This window comes from Canis lupus, chromosome 9 (genome assembly GCF_048164855.1).
Source record: "Canis lupus baileyi chromosome 9, mCanLup2.hap1, whole genome shotgun sequence".
Classification (NCBI taxonomy): Eukaryota; Metazoa; Chordata; class Mammalia; order Carnivora; family Canidae; genus Canis; species Canis lupus.
The window spans coordinates 42,373,927-42,389,812 of NC_132846.1; the positions used below are offsets into that span (position 1 = coordinate 42,373,927).

The 15,886-nt window shown below is 35.1% G+C and overlaps 1 protein-coding gene and 1 long non-coding RNA gene across 17 annotated transcripts in view; one reads left to right on the forward strand and one right to left on the reverse strand.

Annotated features, from left to right (window-relative positions):
* The window catches only part of GPHN (gephyrin), a 625,629-nt gene that overhangs the window by 328,796 nt on the left and 280,947 nt on the right, over positions 1–15,886 (forward strand). For 15 of the 16 annotated variants that reach the window (XM_072838965.1, XM_072838966.1, XM_072838969.1 and 12 more), the window contains one exon: positions 14,949–15,043. In XM_072838965.1, the coding sequence (XP_072695066.1) occupies positions 14,949–15,043 (95 nt within the window). Of the gene's footprint in view, positions 1–11,590; positions 11,747–14,948; positions 15,044–15,886 lie in introns of all 16 variants that reach the window. The other variant, XM_072838981.1, reaches the window with a different exon arrangement.
* Positions 1–15,886, reverse strand: part of LOC140640130 (uncharacterized) — a 42,343-nt gene that overhangs the window by 440 nt on the left and 26,017 nt on the right. The window lies entirely within an intron of this gene.

Below are 15,886 nucleotides of genomic sequence, written 5' to 3' on the forward strand. Positions count from 1 at the left end.
TTAACTATGAATTGCTAAATATATATATATGTATATGGTATATGTGTGTGTATATATGTGTGTGTATATATGTATATATATACACACACAATAGAATATTACTCAGCCATCAAAATAGAATAGAATATTACTATTATAGAATATTACTCAGCCATAGAATATTACTCAGCCATCAAAAAGCAAGAAATCATGCCATTTGCAATGATGTGGATGGAACTAGAGTGTATTATGCTAAGTGAAATAAGACCTAGAAAGACAAATACTGTATGATTTCACTCATATGCAGAATTTAAGAAACAAAACAGATGAACATAGGCGAAGAGAAGGAAAGATAAATTAAGGACAGAGAGGGAAGGAGGCAAAGCATAAGAGACTCTTAAATATAAGTAAATTGAGGGATGCTGGAGGGGAGGTGGATGGGTAGATGGGGCAATTAGGTAATGGCATTAAGGAGGACACTTGATATGATGAACACCGGGTGTTATATGCAACTGATGAATCACAAAATTCTATCCCTAAAATTAATACTACACTATTATGCAATACTACCTACCTCTCTCAATGACACAAGAACAACTCAGATTTAATCTCCATTTTTATAACTAACTTTAAGAGTAGACCTACATTTGCCCTGATTGATTTAGGTCAGATTTATTTTGAGATGCTGGAAATGAGTACTGTCATAATTTTATTTTTTCTCTGATTTCTTCCAAGTGTAAAAACTAATGTTTCTATTTGATATCTTCTTGTTATTGTTGCTGATCAGAGACAGGTCAGGAAGATTTAAGGAAAATATTGCTTACATAGACCCATCATTTTGTAATATAAGAAGCTTTAAAAATAGAGAATTTGTTGTGGTATCTGAAAATTATTCAGAGAAAATTACAAAATGTCTCATAGCTTCTGGGCAACTTGCATTAAGGAAAGAAGAAACCTGGGAAACCAAAGCATGACAGAATCTAGTCTTACCATTCCCCACATCCCCATTTATTTCTTTGTTTTCTGTCTTTTCCCTAGAGGCAAATTCTGTTAAGTATAGAAGTCTATCCTTCCTATTGTAGTTTTGAGCAAAATGCCAGTTTCCATATGCCCTACTTAATATTTCTGCGTTGGGTATCCTTTGCTCTTAGATACTTAATTTTTTATGTGAAGAGAGGATCTGAGTTAGCCTGTTCATAATTATCCTAATATAAAATAATATTGCTTGGTTACCAAATCTTTCAGGTTTGTTTTAAAAACCTGAATTTTAAAAAAAAAAATCTGAATTTTTAAAATATCCTTTGTTGATTCTTGTGAATTTGGTTTGGCTTTTGTATAGCCTGAGTCAAACATAGGAGTATAATTTCTAGAGCATATCATAGAGCTAAAATGGGCATCAAGATAGCATTGAAAGAGGAAAGATTATAAATAAACAGCCTATGGTTTTGTGTGTATGTTGGTATATGTGTTGTTTGTATATTAATAAGGATAATCATTTCTACCCATTCTGACTAGATGATGAGATTTGTGGATACAACCAACTTCCTCCCCACTCCTACCAGCCACCCTAGTAGAGTCATCTGTTCAGTTTCCTATAGCCCTAACTTGAAGAATTCAATCCCAGTCCTACAACATGTGTGCATTATCCTCAGTTTTATGAAGTAATATTTTTTCAATGTTATACTCTATTTTAACTTTTCTTAAATCTTGGTCTTTAAGGCAACATAGGCTTCATTTGGGTAGCAAACTATTCTAAATACTATAGTATGAATGTTCCTAAAGAGTCTCCAATCCTGAGAACTTGAAGTACAGATCCTGATTTGGAAATATTAACCCCAAATTCCACATCAAAAGAATATGTGTGTTGCACGAGTCTATAAAAAATTGTTTCCTTGGAAGAACCTCATAGACTAAAATCTTATTTTATACACATGTATTTCAAATCAGAGTATATATAAGAACTGTTATTTCATTTTCTAAGAACTTTTTATATTTATAATCTTTCTTGCATTCCTGTAATTATGCAAATATACAGTGGCAAGGATAGCTGCACCTCTTTTTAGAACAGTTTTTAAGAATTAGGCCTCCAATTATTTTAAAGTTTCGTGTTAAGAGATTTTTCTTCCAATATAATAAAGGTAAGGATTTTCTTTCATCTAACTTATGTCAATTTTATTTAATAAATAATATGTTCTTCCTTTTATATTTCTTCCAGGTTGTAACTCACTGACATTTTTAATCTACTCTTGTATATGTGGAGATTCTTAAAAAGTAAATTTTTCTATTATGAAGTATAATAATGGTTGATTGAAAATGAGTATATTAAGACCCCTGTGTTACAAGCAGCAGAGCATTAACTTGAATTGAGTGGAACATTGATCCTTTATGTTACCCTTTTATTCACCATCCTGAGTCTTATTCCCATGCTGACAACTGTTGTTTTTAAAGTTTTAATTTTTAGTGTATGATTGTTAGGGAAATTTAAAAATTAATATAAAGTTATGGACACATTTTTTCACGTTTGCTAGGTGCATAGTTACACTGCTGTTTTCTTTCTTTTTTTTTTTTTTTTTTTTTTTTTAAGATTTTATTTAAGCAAGATAGAGTGGGGAGGAGCAGAGGGAGAAGGACAAGCAGGCCACAGACTAAGCACAGAGCCTGACGTGGGGTTTGATCCCATGGCTCTGAGATCATTACCTGAGCCAAAATCAAGAGCTGGACACTTAACTGAGACACCTAGGCTCCCCTACATTACTGTTTTCTATTAAACTTAAGCAAAAGCATAATTTGAGTCTTCTCTCTCTTCTTTTTAATAAGGCTGGCTAATGGTTTATCTATCTTATTAATTCTTTCAAAGAACCAACTCCTGGTTTTGTTGATCTGTTCCACAGTTCTTCTGGTCTCGATTTCGTTGAGTTCTGCTCGAATCTTTATTAACTCCCTTCTTCTCTTGGGTGTAGGATCTATTTGCTGTTTTTTCTCTAGCTCCTTTATGTGTAAGGTTAGCTTCTGTATTTGAGTTCTTTCCAGTTTTTGAATGGATGCTTGTATTGCAATGTATTTCCCCCTTAGGACTGCTTTTGCAGCATCCCAAAGATTTTGAACAGTTGTATCTTCATTCTCATTAGTTTCCATGAATCTTTTTAATTCTTCCTTAATTTCCTGGTTGACCCTTTTATCTTTTAGCAGGATGGTCCTTAACCTCCACGTGTTTGAGGTCCTTCCAAACTTCTTGTTGTGATTTAGTTCTAATTTCAAGGCATTATGGTCTGAGAATATGCAGGGGACAATCCCAATCTTTTGGTATCGGTTCAGACCCGATTTGTGACCCAATATGTGGTCTATTCTGGAGAAAGTTCCATGTGCGCTTGAGAAGAATGTGTATTCAGTTGAGTTTGGATGTAAAGTTCTGTAGATATCTGTGAAATCCATCTGGTCCAGTGTATCATTTAAAGCTCTCGTTTCTTTGGAGATGTTGTGCTTAGAAGACCTATCGAGTATAGAAAGAGCTAGATTGAAGTCACCAAGTATAAGTGTATTATTATCTAAGTATTTCTTCACTTTGGTTAATAATTGATTGATATATTTGGCAGCTCCCACATTCGGGGCATATATATTGAGGATTGTTAAGTCCTCTTGTTGAATAGATCCTTTAAGTATGATATAGTGTCCCTCTTCATCTCTCACTACAGTCTTTGGGGTAAATTTTAGTTTATCTGATATAAGGATGGCTACCCCTGCTTTCTTTTGAGGACCATTTGAATGGTAAATGGTTCTCCAACCTTTTATTTTCAGGCTGTAGGTGTCCTTCTGTCTAAAATGAGTCTCTTGTAGACAGCAAATAGATGGGTCCTGCTTTTTTATCCAGTCTGAAACCCTGCGCCTTTTGATGGGGTCATTAAGCCCGTTCACATTCAGAGTTACTATTGAGAGATATGAGTTTAGTGTCATCATGATATCTATTCAGTCCTTGTTTTTGTGGACTGTTCCACTGAACTTCTTCTTAAAAGGGAATTTTAAGAGTCCCCCTTAAAATTTCTTGCAGAGCTGGTTTGAAGGTCACATATTCTTTTAGTTGCTGCCTGTCTTGGAAGCTCTTTATCTCTCCTTCCATTTTGAATGAGAGCCTTGCTGGATAAAGTATTCTTGGTTGCATGTTCTTCTCCTTTAGGACCCTGAATATATCCTGCCAGCCCTTTCTGGCCTGCCAGGTCTCTGTGGACAGGTCTGCTGTTACCCTAATACTCCTCCCCCTAAAAGTCAGGGATTTCTTGTCTCTTGCTGCTTTAAGGATCTTCTCTTTATCTTTGGAATTTGCAAGCTTCACTATTAAATGTCGAGGTGTTGAACGGTTTTTATTGATTTTAGGGGGGGGTCTCTCTATTTCCTGGATCTGAATGCCTGTTTCCCTTCCCAGATTCGGAAAGTTTTCAGCTAGAATTTGTTCAAATACATATTCTGGCCCTCTGTCCCTTTCGGCGCCCTCGGGAACCCCAATTAAACGTAGGTTGTTCTTTCTCAGGCTGTCGTTTATTTCCCTTTATCTTCATGGTCTTTTAATTGTTTGTCTCTTTTTTCCTCAGTTTCCCTCTTTGCTATCAACTTGTCTTCTATGTCACTCACTCGTTCTTCCACCTCGTTAACCCTCGTCGTTAGGACTTCTAGTTTGGATTGCATCTCATTCAATTGATTTTTAATTTCTGCCTGATTAGCTCTAAATTCTGCAGTCATGAAGTCTCTTGAGTCCTTTATACTTTTTTCTAGAACCACCAGTAGCTGTATAATAGTGCTTCTGAATTGGCTTTCTGACATTGAATTGTAATCCAGATTTTGTAACTCTGTGGGAGAGAGGACTGTTTCTGATTCTTTCTTTTGAGGTGAGGTTTTCCTTCTAGTCATTTTGCTCAGTGCAGAGTGGCCAAAAGCAAGTTGTATTGGGAAAAAGAGAAAAAGAGAGGAGAGAAAGAAGGAAAGAAAAGAGAAAGAGAAAAAAAAGGGAAGAAAAAAAAACGGAAAAAAAGAAAAAGAAAGAAAAAGAAAGGAGAAAAAAAGGGGGTGGGGGAAGGAAACAAATCAAAAAGCAAAACAAAACAAAACAAAACAAAACAAAACAAAAAAACAGAACCACCGGGGAGTATCTTCTGATTCTGTGTACTTTAAGTCCCTTGGCTTCTCCTGGAAGTTGTCAGTCTAGCTGGTGTTCTGGGGGAGGGGCCTGTTGTGCTGATTTTCAGGTGTTAGCAGTTGGGGGAGCTGCTGTGCCCCCTGCCTGGTGCAGGGCTCAGTGGGGGTTGTTTACCCCGTGAGGCCGCAGGAGGAACAGCCCCAGTGGTGGGGCCAGCTCTGGAAACCTGGATTCAGCTCCGGCAGGAACTCCGTCTGCAGGGCCTGGAGGCTCTGGGGCGGGGCCGCTGATCTGCTCAGCTGGGGCAGGAGCGTCCTTGCTGTCCTGGGCCCTCCCGGCCTCTGCCTGTCCCGGGGGAGGTGGGATCCTGGGCTGTGTCCCGGCGCCCTGTGCTCCGGGGCCTGCGCTGTTGGATTCGCGCTCCCGGGCCGCGCAGCCCCCTCCGCGGAGCCGCCCCCGAGCCCCCTCCGAGCTGCTCCTGGAACAGCGCAGCTCCCTCCGCACAGAGCCTCTTCCTCTGCCCAAGCCCCTCCGAACTGCTCCCGGGGCCGCGCAGCCCCCTCCGCGGAGCCGCCCCCGAACCTCTCCGAGTTGCTCCGGGTCCCGCCGGTCCCGCCGGTCCCGCCGTGCGCGGTCCCGCCGTGCGCGCTGCAGCCCTTAGGGAGCTCGGCGCACTCTCCTGGGCGCGCAGTTGCTCTGTTACTGTCCCAGGGAACCCGAGGGCATCCCCGCCCTCCTGGGTCCTGCTCCAACTCCCCGCGAGCCCCTTTCCGCCCGGGAAGGTTGGTGCAGCTCCTGCTCCTCCGGGACGGGGCTCTCCTGTCCTGGGGACACTCGCCCCGGCCTCAGCCCGGCTCCTCGCGGGGCCCCTCCCCCTTGGAGGCCTTTGTTTCTTTATTTCTTTTTCCCCCGTCTTCCTACCTGGATAGAAGCGCGAACTCTCCTCACTGTTGCATTCCAGGTGTTCTCTCTTTAATTCTCAGGCCGAATTCATAGATTTTCAGGATGATTGGAAGGTTTTCTAGGTAATTTGGTGGAGACAGGTGATTTGGAGACCCTGCTCTTCCGCCATCTTGCTCCTCCCAGCAAAAGCATAAATCAAGAGGTGCTATTAGTTCTTTTTCCTTCAAGAGATATATTCAATTTTCTCACATTCTTTTCCCAATCTCCTTGAAAGGTATGGTAATGTCCAAGGCTATCTTCCTGGTAATTGAGGTCTTCAAAACTGCTGCTTTGGTAATTCTTCATTAAGTTTTCAAGATTGTCACTAGTATGTTGCATTCTTCAGACATCTTCTGGTAATTCATACACATTCAAAAACAGACATGCTCCTCTCATAGCTTCTATTCTCTTTCTGATAGAACTATTCAGTTTTCATAATTGCTTTCGCTATAATAACTTCTACAACATACGTGGCTTTAGATTTGTGTTTCAGTATAATAGTACCCAAAATTTGCTAAGTACTTGATATGTATTAGGAATGATACTTAGTATTTTATATGTTTTATTGCATTTAAGCAGAGGAAAAAAAATCATTCCTGTGTCTGAAAAGGGTTCAGTGCCTTATAAATTGAAAGCATACAATAATAGATTAATGGATTAATTCAGAATTGAAATTTATAGGTCTGAGTTCCTTTCTGGAGTTTTCTATATATTTACCCTCTGACATTGGATTAGTCATAAAATTTACAAAAAGCGAATCAATAAATCTCCTCTGTATTTATGTAATACAGGAATATGTTAACTATTTAAACAAAATATTGGTAGGTGTTTTGTAAGAAAAGCACCTTAAATTAAAACTTCTAATATGAATATTTCTATTATTGAAGTACACAGTTAAATAATATTAGTCATGTTTAGTTCTCCAGTGTAGTAAACATGAGAAATAAGTCTTTTTCAGAGCATTATAAATTTAATGTAGTGTATGTTCCCATACTAACATTATATTCTGTATTCTTTCAGTTAGCTAAAAATGCTTTAGTTTTATAAGAAATGTAATAAATATCATTACCACTTTTTACAAATGGAAAACAGAGAATAAATTTCCAGAGGCATAAAAGCCTAAGCTGATACTCATTTAATATGTGAACAATGAAGGACTGTTAGGTTATAGAGGACAAATAAAAAGCTTAATCATTAAATGAGAGGTTATAATCAATCTTTAGATGAGCAACTGTAGAGCAACTTGTTTAACTCAGGTTACAGCATACCATAGGCTCCAAATACTTAAGTGTATACATTTTTTTCTCATCTTTACTAATGGAACTTCTACTTAGTTAAGTTTATTTCAAAACAGAAATATTGGATTTCTTTCTTTTTAGGAAGGACTTATTTTCTTCTTTCCAATTGACTTCTAATTTTAAAACTGAGGGTGATATGAGATGACAAAAATACAACACTTTATAATGATAATTAAAATAAGAGCTGTTTTTGCTTTTTTCTTTCAACAGTTCTTCCACTCATCCCGCTTCCTTTACTTCATCTATTTCTTGTTCCTCTCACTTTATCACATGTGCCTATTCTGGTGAAAATCCAGTTTTGCAGAATGAGAACTTTAAACATGGTAATTACATGTCCTTAGGCCACAGTGAGAATTATTACATCTTAGGGCAAAAGAGCAGAGTTTTAGGCTTTCTAAAATCAGTTGGCAGTGAGCCATCTCCAAATAGTACATATAGGCCTAAAGTAGGAGATTGTTTCTTTTTTTCTCAATTAAGATGTTTAAGCACATGTAGTTATATTGTTATATATATGAATATTAAAACTTGCTTTAGATATATCAAGTAATTATGTGTCATTATTAAAGTCAGGATTCAGTGTATAGTTTTTTAAGGCAACTGTTATGTTTCTGTTTATATTATACACTACTTACTACGTTAAAAAAAAACAAACTTCAGAGTAGCTGGAATAGAGACTGGGTTATGTTCTCACTAGTTAACTAACCAGACAGCCCCATTTAGTACAATTTCAAATTATATCGTCTTTCAACTTCATCTTTCTTCAGATTTGAGAAACAGTATATTTTCTCATATCTACATATCAGCTTTTGAGGAGCATTTTTTCTATATGGATTAAAAGACATATGCTACCAACACAGTACCTTAAAGGAAAACTATATTATTTTTCACATAATGCCAAAAGTGAATAAATGTATATTGCAGATATGAAAATGCTAATAATCCATAGATCACTATTCTTTCACCTTTCCCTGCAATGAGATGTAAAGTAGTGCTATTTATGTAAGTGAAATATGAAGATAAGTATTCTCATAAAAATCTCTTATAAAAATAATTTTCTCATCTGAGTTCCCTGATTTTTTTATTGGATAATTTGATTATCAAGTTAATGTTTAGATAAAGGAGGAAAATAATGTGAAAAATAACTGTGTAAAGAGAAAAGTTGTAAAGTTAAGAAGTATTTGCTATATACTCTCAAGTTGGTTAACAGGTTTGGGATCTAAATGTTAGAAAACAAGGTGAGATTTATACATTGTTAAAGTAACACTTAGAAATCTTGTAATCACCCATGAAAAGCCATATTCTCAGTAGTCCAAAACCCGGTTTTTATTCCAGCATTAAAATAAATCCTTTTGTGGGCACTTGGGTGGCTCATTTGGGTAAGTGTCTGCCTTCAGCTCTGGTCATGATCCCAGGGTCCTGGGATGGAGCCCCACATCAGGCTTACTGCTAAAGCAGGGAGTCTGCTTCTTCCTCTACCCCTGCTTGTTTTCTCTCTCTTTCTCTTTTGCACATACACTCTTTCTCTAATAAATAAAGTCTCTTTAAAAATAATTTAAATAAATAAATAGATCTTTTTGTTGAGCTAGATATATTGGTTGGCTTGCTTTAAAAAGACCCCATGGCATAGAAGAAATATTTATCTTTAAACATTAGAATCTTACTTAGCATGGTGGTATGTTAACTCAGTAAACTGAGTTGAACTGTGGGACTCTTGGCATCTCATGCTCACTGCAAAGTATATATTCACTGAATGAAATGGAAGATGGCATTGCTGCAGTACTTAAATTTTTACTCTTTTTTGTGTGTTTTGTACAATTAAACTGTCTCCTTTATCTTTCATCATATGAAAATCTTATTTAAACACTGTACAACTTTAACTGACAAACAGTTTGAGAGTGTCTCCTTTTTGAGAAGTTTTCTACTTCTAGGAGTGGAAGAAGATGTAAATATTTAAGAAGGCTAAAAACTCTGAGGAAAAGAAATACATAAATAAGATCATATCTTCCAAGTAAAACTGAGATAACTACCTTCATTCCCTGGTTGCAGCTTCTCCTTTGTAACAGTAGCCTTCAACCACTTAATCACATGTTATGATACACTGATGTGTTATGATTGGTTGAAAGGTGTTTGCAGCTAATATAAAATTAACAAAATATGCAAATGAGTATTGTAATTAATTAGAATAAATTCAAGGCTTCCCTTAGAATAATGTGACTCTTTCATTCTACTCTCTTCCTTAAATGAGAGAGGAAAGGAATAGATTTATAGCTAGTGCTCCTTGAATATCCCCAGGAATTAGTCATGTACACGTATTATCCATAATGTGTAGTCCTGAAAAAAGGAATATATTAAGATAGCTTCTTTGTACCATAGGATAATTATAGAGGTAGGCTCTGAATGGTTTATTATAACCCTTTTTTAAAGCACAAAATAAAATTAATGTGTTTGCCCTTTAAACAATAAAGGAAAATTTAATTGGGTGTCATCAAACTGCCTATTTTTTTACCTAATTTATCTCCTCTCTAAGTCTATATTTACTCTGATAAATACTCCACATTTATCTCAATCTACTTTAAAGTTGAATATAAGGTAATCATGAAGATTAGATCAAGTGATACACGTAATCATTAATCTGCCTCATTCCATCTGCAGTGTTTTTTTCAAATTGTGGTTCTTTGACAGCATTATGAGCATAACATGGAAACATATTAAAAATGTATATTTTGGGATCCCTGGGTGGCGCAGCGGTTTGGCGCCTGCCTTTGGCCCAGGACACGATCCTGGTTGACCCGGGATCGAATCCCACGTCGGGCTCCCGGTGCATGGAGCCTGCTTCTCCCTCTGCCTGTGTCTCTGCGCCTCTCTCTCTCTCTGTGACTATCATAAATAAATAAAAATTAAAAAAAAAAGAAAAAAATGTATATTTTGAGGCCCCACCCAGACTTTCTGATCAAAATCTGTGAGTGAGACCCAGCAGTCAGTGTTTAACAAGGTGTTTAGGACATTATGATGCACACTCAAGGTTGAGAACAACTGCTCTAACTATATCGACCTTGATAGATTAGCTTTATTAATAACATTATTAGTAACATTATTAGATGGCATTTCAAAGATAATCTTTGTTATTCAAGATTATTTAATCAGAGAGTACTGCAATAATTGTTAGGAGGAAATTTTCTTAAATCTATATAGTCAAGCAACAAACATATAAATATTAATATATCAATTATATGTTGTTGACAAAAATATGTCTAGAAAAATTTTAAAAACGCTATCTACACTAAGTAGTTTTTCACAGTCACCATGAGTTTGAGGAATTTCTTCACATTTATATTTAGCTAATGTGTCTTGTGCATATTTAAACATCATTGCCTCTTAGCAATAACATTTTTAAAGATTATTTTTCCTGTGAAATTAAAATGGATCTGAATTTCATTGACAAGTTCTCTGGGCTATAAAATCATTGTTTATGACACCCTTTTTTGCAATTTGAACAGTCTTTCAAGCACTTCCTGACTAATGTTTTCTTGAAACTGTTACTAATAAAATTAAAAAAGATAAGTGATTTTCCATAGGAGGTTTCGTAGTTTAGAAAGTATTTAACAAGTTTCATAGTTGAGAAAGTATTAAGTTAAAGATGAAATGTTTTATTTAAAGAGAATGGCTAAATCCATTTGAACTTTATTATTTTGGACTCTAGTAGTTCAGAAAAGGTTATATCTGAAGTAAGAATATAAACTCTGCCATTACTTGAGGAAAAAAAAGAATTTAATACTTAATAATGTATAAGAAAGTTGGAAACAATTTTAAGCTGATTAAGAAAAAATTCAAACTTTTAATGGCATTCTTTTTTTCCATTGATTATTAACAGCCTGTTGATAATGAATGCTTATTATATACTCATTAACAGGCACAGATAAAGCTAAACTATTAAAACCATTCTTCTGTTTCCATTTTCTAATAATTTAGATAGATAGTACTTTCTTATTTGATTCTAAAGTAAATCTTATTCCCTTGCTCTTTGCCTTCTAGTTGTACTTTTTCATTTATGGTTTATAGATGTTTTTAGTCAGCTCTTGCTGTCCTGTCCATCTTCTGATTCCAATGCTTCATTTGGTTGCTTGTTCCCTTATCCAAGATTTCAGTTATCTGCTTCCTGTCCCCCATTTGCCAGTGTTCTTACATTTAGGTTTTTGCTCTCCATTCTCTTTCCCCTCATCTCTGCTTCTCAACCACTGTTTTCTAGGTTTGGTTTCTGGATGTTTGTATTGTTCCTGGCCTCTAACTGGTATAATCAAAACTGCAAGGATGTAAGGAGAATTGGAAAGAAGAGGCATAAAGAGAATTGACATGTATTGAATGCCTATTCTATGCTAGGTGATTTAATTCTCATAACATGTAGGTAGGTTTTGTTATTATCTCTATTTTATTCATAAGTTACACTGAAGCTCCAAGAGGTTTAGTACTCATTCGCAGAGCAACTGAGTGATACAGCTGGGTTTCAAACCTATATTGGTTCATTTATTCATCCTATATTTAATCAACAAGTATTTATTGAGTACACATACTATAGTGGGGCACTGTACTAGGTGCTGCAATCTATCCAGCTCTTACTCTCATGAAGCTTAACTGTGTGGTGGAATTGTCTGATGTCACAGATGTAGTCTTTCTGCTCTACCAGCCTTAGTAGGAGAGAAAATAAATAAAAAGTAAATAGAAGGGTTCTGATATTTTATTGAAAAGATATATTGGCTATAGATTTTTAAAAAAAAGATTATTTTTCCAATATTTAGAAAGACCTTATCAAAAAGGTTGATTCGTGTCTAGTCCTAGAAAGAGTTTGACAACTTCAGCACTCACCACTGTAGACATTAGTGCCTTTTAGTGGCATCACCACAGTATATATTTTCCTATTATGGTCTAAAATAAAGAAACTATGTGTTTATAGGCCCAGATTATCTAGAGGGCTTCACCATCAATTGCCCTCCCTAAATTACGTTTAGAAAAAAATGAAGATTTCTGTATGAAGAATACATTTATTCATCCATCTATCCATCATCTATATATGTATTAATACTCTGAAAAGTATTTAGGATGGTTTGCCCAAATATGTAAAAACAGAACTTTTAATAACATAAATGTGGGGAAATTAAGCAAGGAAAAGTAAGATGAAATTAAGTTGTGTTCTGTACTAAAAAGTATCCATAAGTCTGTCTCTGTTTTCAAGGGTAACTTGATTCACAACCATTAATTTTTTAAAAGACAAAACAAAACTGGTGACACAGAGGAGTACCCATTCCTGGACATGACACTTCAGAGAAAGTTTCTTCTCCCCCTAAAGAGGATCACAGTGCAATGTGACATACAATGGCCTCAAATACTTGCTAATATAAATACGAGTTTTACTGAGCCATTTCATTGGATCTACTTACATACAGTGAAACAATTCTTTGAAAAGTGAGAAGAAGCATTCTAGGTAGACCACTGTGGCCCAACCAAACCCAGTGGTATATTTTAGAGAATCTATAGAAATTAGTGAATTGCATCTCTTACAGGTAATTGTCGTATGTAATTCATTAATCAGGGTTATACAAACACTGAGTTTGCACACTCTTAAAAGTTTGTTTTGTTCACTACTGTAACATCAATGCCTGGAATAATACCTAGTAAATACTAGATTTTTTTTTAAGATTTTATTTTATTATTTATTCATGAGAGACACACACAGAGAGAGAGGCAGAGACACAGGCAGAGGGAGAAGCAGGCCCCATGCAGGGAGCCAGATGTGGGACTCAATCCCGAGACTCCAGGATCACGCCCTGGGCTGAGGGCAGGCACTAAACCGCTGAGCCACCCAGGGATTCCCATTAGATGTTTAATAAATATTTGTTGTATGGATAAATGTTATTACTTGAAGTATCTGTTTAAGTGAAAAGACTTCTCAGCGACTTTTACATTTTCTTCATTTGTCCTTGAATAAAGTGTGTTAATTTACTTGGAGTACATCATCTTTACGTGGATCCCAAGTTGATTAAATGCTGAATACTGCTCTTGTGACTTTTTCAAACAGATAATGAAATAATTATTAGTCCTACCCAAAGAATTCTCTTAAGATAGTTCTCTACGGTTTTACAGTCTCTAAGAAAAGGTTGTAAACATCAATAAAGCAGTTCATAATGCAGAAATAATGTTTGTTCTCAGGAGATCTCAGAATCATACCAGATATTTGAATTTGGAAAACAACTGATAGATTCTAGATAATGCTAGCTTGACATTTTTCAGCTATATATTTAAATGAAAGTAATCAATTCTCACACTTAGGAATTTAGGAGTTTCTTAGAGAATTAAAAAATTCTGTATTTTTAAGGCAGGTTTATTGAAAAGCATTATGATAGTGTTAATATTTCTTTAAAATTTCTGCTATTGTTAAATATTGCATTATGCTAGAATTCGGCAGACCAGTAGATCACATCAATTCTGGTAATCGTTTACTCTATATAATTATAAGGTATTAAACAACTAATTTATATGTGTCTTAAAAGTTTATTTATAACATCAACCAGCATCTAACATGTACTTGATGGATTTTATTTACTTTGTCAAGGCCCTAACTAATTTTTGCCCAGAGCTACAATCTTATTTAATAATATCCCTCAACTTCTAATAAAATACTTTTAAAAATTAACCTTTCTTTATATTCCTCCATAATTTGCCTTTTATTTCATTTGCCTTTCTTCTTATTTACTGGAATAGGTTTTGGGTTTGTTTTTTTTGTTGTTTTGTTTTTTTGTTTTTTTTTTTTTGCAATCTTTATTCCTATATTGCGCCCAATTATTGTAACCTGTTACATCTGTAGAAATAGAAGATTAGGAATGGAGTCAGTCCTGTATTCCTAAAACATATCTTTACCATCACAGTATTATAAATGTATCTATTTGACCTTTAGAAAATGAAACTTTGCTGTCTTCTTTATTCTATTTCTTCTATTTCAAGAAGAAATAGAATGACTACCCTTGTCTTAAGAATACTCTATCTTAAAACTTCTATTATATAGTTAAAGCCTACCACCTCATTGATTCTTTTTTACAATAATAAGATAGTTAATTTATATTGAAAATATGAAGATGGTAAATTGAGTTTTTCTTCTACCCAATACATGAGAAAGTTGATGTGGTGACTTCCTGAGTTCATTTTAATTATATCATAAAATAATAGATCTGGGAGAGATACAAAATTATCTCAGGTTTTAGGGATTATTTCATGTGCAATAGTTGAAAAATACCCAGATTTCTTGCCCTGTGAAAATCTATTGAGCTATTACAGCAATCTAAGGCTATGTCGTAAATTTAGGTTCTTAGATGAGATTTACAAGAGATAAAGAGGTCTACTAATACATCCTATTTCTCTGGAGGTCCTGGTTCTCAGCTTTTATTCAAAGGTCTCAAAGAACCGGGTCTTGATACCTTAAATACAATGTTTAGGAACTATAAAGTATGGTCTATAGAAAGCAATATTTATAATTACTTTTTAAATTAAGTTTACTACTCTGCCTTCCTTCATTTTGGTTAATTTCACTCAGTCTGCTATTTAATCTTTAATTACAGGCTACAAAAGAAGTAATAGAACGGGAAGCGCCAGGGATGGCCCTGGCAATGCTGATGGGATCACTTAATGTTACACCTCTGGGCATGCTCTCTAGGTAAGAAAGCACTAACATGTTGCAAAGAAAATTAATTCCATACCACTAATCACTACAATAGACTAATAAATATAAGAAATTTAAGTCAATAACACTTAAATATGCTCCCTTTTTTCCCCCAGAGTTGACTCTTAGTATCCTTATTAAATCTTGACCATTTTCCTTCAAGTTTTTTTTTTACATGTATGTTAAACTTTTAGAAGATACTATACTTTGCTGAAAGCTGTCAATCCTAACCCAGAGAAGAGTCCAGTTTATTAAGATGTAAAATTATTTTTGTGTATGATTATTTGTAATCATTGATAAATATTCATTAATTGTCATCAAATGCTAGTTTAATAAAATGAAACAGTAGACTTTTTTCCTAAAGTTATTCTCATATATTAAGAATTTGTAAGTAGGTATATTCATGTGTGACCATAAAAAGCTGAATTAATATATTAGTAGTATATTAAGTTAGTATATTTAAAATTATGCCTTTGTTGACACAGATGTTGACATCCATTCTCTGTGTGACAGTTATTTTTTTGTAATTGTTTTAGTAACTCTTAGAATAAAACCTTTAATGAGGACAACATACATCATTTAAGTTAAACAGAAGTATCGACTTAGGATCTGTTGATTTAATGAGCATTGATTAATAGGCAGTTGATCTCAGAGCAATCTAAAAATACATAGCAACTTTATAGTTGCACAGTTTCATAATTGTTATATATAGCTGCTTATTCATCCTATGTGTAATATGAATATAAAACGAAATATATCTATATAACACATGGAATATGAATCATGATGCCCTTTCTGTTACTTAGACAGGTTTTATATCCCGTTAATGGTAGCCAC